The sequence below is a fragment of the Glycine max genome, chromosome 12 (assembly GCF_000004515.6).
Source record: "Glycine max cultivar Williams 82 chromosome 12, Glycine_max_v4.0, whole genome shotgun sequence".
Lineage (NCBI taxonomy): Eukaryota > Viridiplantae > Streptophyta > Magnoliopsida > Fabales > Fabaceae > Glycine > Glycine max.
Genome location: NC_038248.2, coordinates 23,374,711 through 23,383,596, shown reverse-complemented (window position 1 = coordinate 23,383,596; position 8,886 = coordinate 23,374,711). Strand labels below are relative to the sequence as shown.

The following is an 8,886-nucleotide window of genomic DNA, read 5'->3' as shown; positions in this document are numbered from 1 at the left end:
GATTAGCAACAACAATTATTTAGGCTAATTAACTAGCCATGTAAAGGACGACCTCGTCAATAGCAGGAAATTTGCTCCTTAATTTCTAGTAACAACTTATTTGTTGTTCCCTTAAGCTTGAGCAATGTAATTTTGTCACAAATAACATTCAAGAAACCCTTCTATTTCCTCCACTCTACTTGAATCCCATTGTTTACATCCCCTTCTATTTCTTCATCGTGTTTTGTATGATTGACCCAACATACTTAAACCATGTGACTTGTGGTAAGGTATGGTTTCTACTTTTCACCTGTACGTTATGATTGATGCACTTGCTAAAGTTACATTCCATATAATCCATCCTACTATTACTTAAGCCATTTGCTTCCATAGCTTGTCTCCACATCTAACTTGCCATTTATTTCCTTTCTTGACTTTCTGCTGGACTTCCCCTGTGGTTACTTTTTGTTCCACTTTTTCTTCCTACAAATATATTCAAGGGAAATCTGGTTTTTCGGAAAGCACACCGGATCGTCAAGTATTTAAAAATTAAAACAGATGAATTCGAGTATCAAACTCAGGGAAACTAGTCTAAGACCGGGTTAAATTCAGAAATAAGGCATTGTTGAAAGAAACATTGATAATTGATGATTTAAAACATAATTAAACTAGGTCTAGGATAAAAACAGTAAAAATGCAAGTAAGTAAAATTAAGAGCAGTAGGTAGAAGTGTTGGGTCTTTCTAACAGACCAGCTGATGCATATAAGGATGTTTCTCTAATCAATCATGCTTTTGTGTTCTATGTTGTAGCCTAAATTACTAAACCTCGATCCCAAGTTGGACTGAATCAATCCAAGCTTCGTCCTCAGATTCCTCTTATTGGACTAGGCTCAATTTAGACAGCCCTCCTAGGTTTAGACTAACTTAAACTAAGCTTCATCCTCAGATCCCTCTTGTTGCACTAGACTTAGCTTAAATAGCTTACAAAAGTTTAGGCTAATTTAGCCTAAGCTTTGTCCTCAGATCCCTCTTGTTGGACTAGACTTAGACCAAACAACATTATTGTAACAACATACTTAAAACCAAAACTTAATCTGCAGATCCCTCTTGTAAGACTAAGTTTCAATTCTGCTTCATTCAAGTTCTAAGGAAACAATACATTTCCCAATGTTAAAATCACCTAACTAGGCACACAAATGGTTGATCAGACCAAGAGCATACAAAATTTAAGCACTGGAAGAAGCATTGAACACAAGAAACAAAATCAATTAGATATGAAAATAATTACATCGACTGTTCATTAGAAATCCCCAACAAGGGTATTTAGCCAACCATTACAGACGAAACCCTAACAATAATAAGCTTACAATACCTAGGAATTTTATTGATATGATTTTTAAAGTAAATACAAGAATTAAGAAACTTACCTAAGAATTAGCAAATTAAAAATCATACTATATATGAAGGCATGTATTAACTATAGCTTGGCAGAGAGGATTCAGGAACATTTTTGTTTACTCCAATTCTTTGGTAGCAATCAACCTGTTGACAAATGTGTTACACATTCTTGCTTATCGCTGATACAAGAAATTCATAGTGTTCATAACTATGAAGGCAGAATATATTGGAGATACATTTTGAGGGAATCAAATCAAGTTGTTGATCTTCTTGCAGATCATGAGATGTATTTGGCTACTCGTTTTCATATTTTTGAATTTGCTCCGCAACTCATTTGTAATGCTCTAATAGTAGATTTTGCTGGTATTTGCTTTCCCTCCTAGAGTTTTCTAGATTTGCTTGTTAATAATAATATTCATTCAACAAAAAAAATATTAAAAAATATATTACTCCTTATTGTGCATGAACAAAATAGTTAGACCGACTTTTTGTTAAAAGTTTCAACAAACACCCATTTCAATTATTCAATTAATATCACTCCGAACTATTGAAGATTAAATTAAATTAAAGCTAATTCCCTTTAAAATACCAAAATAATATTGTTCTCTATAATTAAAAGAAAAAAAAAACTAAGGAACTATTTGATTATTTTCCATTCTTTTTTGTTATTCAAAACTATTTTGTAAAATTATTACCTTCAAAAAAATTTCTAACAGAGAATATTTTTGTTTTTTGCATGGTAACACTTTTAAAAATAGTTCTCAAACAAGCCCTAAATCCACGTCTATTTTCTTTCAAAAAAATGAAATTACTATCTATTCACCCATGAAAATGTCAAAGCAAGGGAGATCTTCTGATTGCACCTTCTGAACATTTCTTTGCGGTAAAGATTGTAGCAGCCATTGCACTTTTCTCCTCAACAATACATAATTTAAAATTAAAACGCTTCAAACAAACTACTAAAATATACATGGCACAACTTGATTTCTTAATGGAATGACTATATGAACAAACAATTATCAACTAGCCCGGCCATTTCATGTGCAGGCTCCCCAACATAACCAATGAAACACATAAGCCAGATTAAAAATGAGCAGGGATCTTATGCCCTCCTATGGATTAAACATATTCATCTGCAATTATATACAGTATTTCAAGATAAAGGGCAGACATTATTCAAGAGAATATAATCTATGATGAGTTCAATATAACATGAAACATATGTTTTAAGCCTGTATAAACTAAATGCAATTAATATAAGCCTTTATCAAGTCTCAACATTTGGTTGATCAAGGAATTGCTGCAGCAGCAACAAGCATTTCATCGGACGCATTTCCCACTGCTGCCACCATTTCACCTGACATATTTCCCACTGCTGTCAGCTTTACACCGGATGGATTTCCCACTGTTTTTAGCATTTCATTGGACGAATTTCCCACAGCAGTTAATGGAAAGACTTTGTCACAATCCTTAGCTCCAACTTGTGTAAACTCATTAACAAGCATATTCACAAATGCAGCTAAAGATGTCCTAAACTGGACTGAGCTGCTACTGCCACCTTGATCAACATCTTGTGCCCCACCTTTGACCACACAACCAACTTGAGCACCATCAATGTATGCCTTGCATGCCACCAGAATATCATGAGCTCGGCTGCAAAAGTTCCCAGCAACAAAGTCCTTGAAATTCTGAAACCAAAAAAAAAAAAACACCTAAATGGTCAATTTTTTTTACCCCAAAAGAACAGAAGTTACAAATAATTTACAAAAATACATACACACACAAATAAAGAAATTCACGGCTTCCTATTTACTATTCATTTATTTCCAAGGATTTGCATGATAAATTAATACTTCATTCATAACAGCAGTAAATATATCTTACCACATAATTATAAGAAAATCTTAGGTGAAAAACTGAGGAGAGTAGAAGGATATAAGATAAACTAGAGTGTCAACATACAGATGACAAGAAACATTTAGCATGCAATTTTGAATTGATACATATCATACACTGATGCTCCATATTCTTTCCAAATAACCATGGAATAAACTGATGCAATGCATGAAATATGGCTTCACTACATGATAAGATATTCCAACAGTGTGCAATAAGGTATGAGTGAATATGACAAAGAACACTATTTCAAACAATATACTTTGTTTGGTAGTTCAAGAATCAAACCTTTGGAGGCCTTCTCATTATGTATATCATTGTCCTCAATGATAGGATGAATGTGTCCTCATTGTACTTCAAAGAACTAATTTCACCATATTGTGAATTGCTTAAATGTGCATATCCAGGCTCATTAAAGAAAGGCTTCGCAACCAAGATTAGACCCTGTATAAAGACCAGAACCTGTAAAATTGTTGAAACACCTGGAATCCACTGCTCATTTTGATGGCCGGTCCAGGTGTTAAGAAGACTAAGACAAACTTTTCCACTACTATATAAATTTGGGTTGAGCCTAAGCCCGCCAGAATGGTAGTGAACTTGCTGCATTAAAAAATGACCCTTGAGTTAGACTTGAAAAAAAAAAGCATAGTGAACATGAAAATAATTAATGTTCAATTCAGATATAGTATCCTCAACCACATACTGGAGGTACATGCGAATAGCCACTCGGGAAGAAAACATCAAAAAAGAAAAGGCCATCATGATAAGGTGTTCCCTCTGCTCCAATAATCACGGCCCTTAGAAGATCTATTCTCGATTCATAAACTCTGACAAATATTGAATCTGTTCAAGATAAAATTAGGTCTCAAAGCAACAAGGGATTTCTCGAAAAGCCTGTTGCACATTGCTCATTATGATATTCAAAACATAATTTACAGCCATTTCTAACTTCTAGTTTCAGACCAAGTATCTTGACTCCACAAAGGGAATGATTCATGAACATTGTTTCATATGGATATATATTAAAAATAATGCATCCATAGCTAGTCTTTTGGTAGTATCCCCTTAGCATATTAATAACAATCATGGATACAATCATACAGTACAGATCTATTGGCTTGAAAAAGAAATCAATTTAATCAAATACAAAAAGTGAGACGGATAAGGAAAATATTTTAGCCAATTTATAACATGAATACTAATCAAACTAACTCTCACCTGGTAAATCCTTCTCCAATGACTTCCACTCTCCCTGGATTCTTTTAGCCCAATGCTTTGAATGTTATTCAGGAAATAAATTAACAGTAAACCTAAATAATTAAGATCAAAACTGGAGGAAAAAAACTGCATTAAAAGGTTACCTGTTCCATGGAAGAGTTGGCATGAACAAAGTGATGGTCTGAAACGTCTTCAATAACGTCAAATTGTTTAAAGCTTCGAAATTTCCTCAAAATTTCCCCTCTAGCTTCATCAGATATTGTAGCAATAGTATTATTGGCAGTTGCCTCATTATTTCCATCTCCCACAGAATTATAAACCCAAGAGTTATGAATCAATGGCCCAGGTGGGACATGAAAATGATGAGCAAAGGGAGCTGTATAATTATAATCATATGGATAATAATAATTATAATTAGGGAATGCCTGCAAATTATAAGCATTCGTCGACCACATCTGATTAATAGATTTAGATCCTGGATGATGATATGCAGGTCCAACAAAATTTGAATGATATGGATTGTAAATTGTCATCATTGAAACTCTAGCTTGTCCTCAATTTGGTGCCCCACCTGCAAGCGGTGTCCCGCCTACACCACTTGCAGGTGACAGTCCCCAATGTGGTGTTCCACTTATATGTGACAATCCCCATTCTGGTGCCCCACCTGCAGGTGGTGTCACGTCTACACCACTTGCATGTAACAGTCCCCAATGTTGTGTTCCACCTACATGTGATAATTCCCATTTTGGTGTCCCACCCCCAGCAGGTGGCAGTCCCCAATGTGATGTTCCACCTATATGCGGTAATCCCCATTCTGGTGCCCCACTCCTTACAGGTTGTAGTCCCCAATGTGGTGTTCCACCTACATGCGACAATCCCCATTCTGATGTTCCACCCCCTGCAGGCGGTAGTCCCCATTGTGGTGTCTCAAGAGGAGTCCCACCTATACCACCTGCAGGTGGTAGTCCCCAATGTGATGTTCCACCTATATGCGATAATCCCCATTTTGGTGCCCTACTCCCTGCAGGTTGTAGTCCCCAATGTGGTGTTCCACCTACATGCGACAATCTCCATTTTGGTGTTCCGCCCCCTGCAGGCGACAGTCCCCATTGTGGTGTCTCAAGCGGAGTCCCGCTTGCACCACCTGCAGGAAGCAGTCCCCAATATGGTATTCCACCCACATGTGAAAATTCCCATTCTGGTGCCCCACCAACAAACAACAATCCCTTATCCGGTGCCCCATCTGCAGGTGGCAGTCCCCAATGTGGTGTTCCACCTGCAAGCGGCAGTTTCTTGGCCTCAAAATTGTTTACAAATTCATGGTTAGAAGAATAACAAATGTTAGGCTTCTTCTCACTCTCAAAAGATTTAGATGACCCCATTTCCCATGGCAACTTTAACTTCCGCCTCCTTTGTTGTGAGCCATTTGATTTCTTCTTACTCAGGGGAGTTTGAGAGTATTGTACTCCAGAAGGGTCCTTAATAGTAGGCTCTAATGAAAATGAAGGCTGAGATGTCATATAATCTTTTGAAAAAAAATCAAAGCAATTGTCATCATTTTCTTCATCATTTGAGCTCTCAGAACTAGAACTATGACCATAAGTCCATCTAGATTTACCCATCACATCCTCACACACTTCCTGAAAATGATTTTAGGCAAAATGTTACAGTCTTTTAATATGATCGAAAAGATAAAATCAACAATCTGTATGAAACAATAGATCGTTTACCATGTTTTGATGGGTGGTCTGAATCGCTTTCCCCTTGCCAACTTTCTGACCAAATAATATTAACTTGGTAGAATCATTGTCTTTGTCTGTGTTGATCACCCCATGATGAAAAATGGCCTACAAAAGTATAATACAATTAATATACAAGTCTGAGCAAGAAAAACATAAAGCTCCCGGAGACATCATTTGAAATGTAATGATGTAATCCAATCAATTGAGTTAATCTGAATTATCTCCCAGCCAAAATTAAGAAAGCAAGCAGCACTTATCAAAATTATGTTGAAGACCAAAAACCATTAATAAGCAATTCAACAAAACAACACATTCCCAGCAATGATACAATTGGAGAAGAAACACTACACGATTAGAAATTACAAACACGAGATATTAACAACTAATTAGTGTTAAGCCTACTTAGTGTTACCAACTTAAAACAACCCAATTTTAAATATAATTTTATTTTGTAAAATTAATTGACATGCTTGTCAATTCTTGAATTGTTGAGGATCCAAACCACTTTATTCCTTCCAACAATAGCATAATTCTGTCAAAATTCTTGCGATTTTTGTTTTTCGGACACATAACCAAAAATAAACTTGAAAAGATATGATCACGACTACAATGATATGATACCCAATCATAGCTAACTCGCCAACCAATGTACCAAAAATTCCGAAACTTGGTAACAACAGTGTAATCATTTTAAAAGATCCGAAGTTAATATATCAAAAGGATATTAAATAATTTTTTTAAAAAAATGGAAAAAATACAAGTGTTTTCTTAACTTATTTTTTTGGTTAAATTAATTTTTTTTTATCATGTAATTGATTGCTTAGTTTCAATTTGATACTCTAATTTTTTCAGGTTCATCAATTTGATCCTTTAATTTTTAAAATCAATTCAATTTAGTATTGTCGTCAAAATTAAACCACATAGCGGCGACTTTAAAACTTCACAAAATACAATTTCTTAATACTGTAGAACTAAATTGAATTAATTTTAAAAATTAAAGGACAAAATTAAACCCAAATAAAAAAATTAATTTAAGGAGAAAAATCTAATTTAAACTTTTTTTTTAGACCAAATTAATCCTCTCATCGATTTATTACACTAAGTTGACGACTTGCATGGACATGTCACATGTTTGCCACAACCCAAATCAACACTGTTAGTGTAAAATCTAACGAAATGACCAATTTAGTCTATCAGATACAATTTAAAAGACCAGTGCAAATTTGTTTTATGAAACTAGAAAAAAGTGAGGGACAAAAATGCAACTTTGAATTTTTTTTTTACAATGTTGCAATGAAAATGCTATCCCCTTAGTGAATTTCCGATCACTTTTAATCCCTCACCTAAAAACACCAACCCAGAAAATTAAGCTCATAACTTGCAAATCCTGAAACCTCAAACTCCACAAATGCATGCCATGATGACATAAAAAAAGCCTTTAAAAAAACAAAAAATTAACCAAAATCCAAATTGATCAATCAAAACACAATCATCCCCCAGACCACAAATTAAAACAAAAAAAAAAAACAAAAGGTTTAAAAACAAAAAAAATCAATCAAAACTCAACTTGAAAAAAGAAAATATTGAATTAAAAAAAGATTAATGAGGTGAGGATAGTGAGATATATACCTCTTTTTGTTTAATTGAATTACAAGTGTTGTTATTGTTTGCAGTCGGAGGTGGAATCTCAATGACGTTCGGATCCATTTCCTAGTGAGAATTGCTTCCATTGAAACAAATTGTACTCCTGCAAAAAAAATAGCATTTCAATGCAGAGATTGAAAGAGTTTTAGAATTGGAGAGAGTGAAACAAAGAGAAAGCAAGTAATCACTTAAAATGTTGTTGGAGCTCGATGGGCAAAGTCATGGCAAAGAAGAAGAAGAAGAAGAAGAAGAAACAAAGAGAATGGTGCGTTTTAGAGAGCAAAAGAAAACGAGAGAGTGCAAGAGAAAGTGAAGAAGCAATGAGGGAGATTTTTATGGTAGGGGGTCACGGCTTGTCATGAACACCATCATGGCTTGCAACGATGCCATTTGAGTGTGTATTTCTTTTCTCGCTTTGTTTCGTCTTGTTTTCTAAAAGGACAGTGTTTTGGGTTAAATTTATGTAGCTACCACTAGGGTTTGAATGAGGTCATAAGGGTGTGTCAGTGAGAGACGTTTCTCTACATTTGAGTTTAGCTGCACTTGTCTTGCATTTGCCAATAAAACAAAAAAATTGCTTTGTTTGGTAGTCTAGTTATTATATTGGTTAAATAAGTATTTTAGTTCTCTAATTTATTATTTAGGTTCAATTTTGTACTCTTATTTTTTGTTTAATTTGGTTATTTAATTTTTAAAATTGATTCATTTTTTAGAAAATATATATTTTGTAACGGTTTTAAACCATTTAGTGACGGTTTTGAACCATTACAAAATGTGATATATAATTTACACCGAAGAACCAAACTTAATCCATTTAAAAAATTAAAAGATCAAATTAAATCTAAAAAGTTAAATGATCAAATTCAACCTAAATAATAAAATAGAGAAACAAAATACTAATTTAACCTATTATATTTAACAGTATTTATTATACTGTGTGGAATGATAATAAATGTGAAATTTGAGAAGTAAATTACCGACTGCTTGCATTAACTAATATATGATGTA

The 8,886-nt window shown here is 34.2% G+C and overlaps 2 protein-coding genes across 2 annotated transcripts; both read right to left on the bottom strand.

Annotated features, from left to right (window-relative positions):
* Nucleotides 1–2,434: 2,434 nt before the first annotated feature.
* LOC121173159 (probable ubiquitin-conjugating enzyme E2 25) lies at nucleotides 2,435–5,025 on the bottom strand. The gene is made up of 5 exons (XM_041007227.1): nucleotides 4,636–5,025; nucleotides 4,493–4,547; nucleotides 3,978–4,117; nucleotides 3,563–3,874; nucleotides 2,435–3,066 (listed from the first exon to the last, which is right to left on the bottom strand). The coding sequence occupies exons 1-5, from the start codon at nucleotides 5,023–5,025 to the stop codon at nucleotides 2,668–2,670; spliced, it is 1,296 nt and encodes a 431-aa protein (XP_040863161.1). The 3' UTR covers nucleotides 2,435–2,667.
* LOC121173118 (uncharacterized) lies at nucleotides 4,265–8,331 on the bottom strand. Its single transcript, XM_041007143.1, has 3 exons — nucleotides 7,864–8,331; nucleotides 6,223–6,339; nucleotides 4,265–6,132 (listed from the first exon to the last, which is right to left on the bottom strand). The coding sequence occupies exons 1-3, from the start codon at nucleotides 7,939–7,941 to the stop codon at nucleotides 5,047–5,049; spliced, it is 1,281 nt and encodes a 426-aa protein (XP_040863077.1). The 5' UTR covers nucleotides 7,942–8,331; the 3' UTR covers nucleotides 4,265–5,046.
* Between the last annotated feature and the right edge of the window lie 555 nt (nucleotides 8,332–8,886).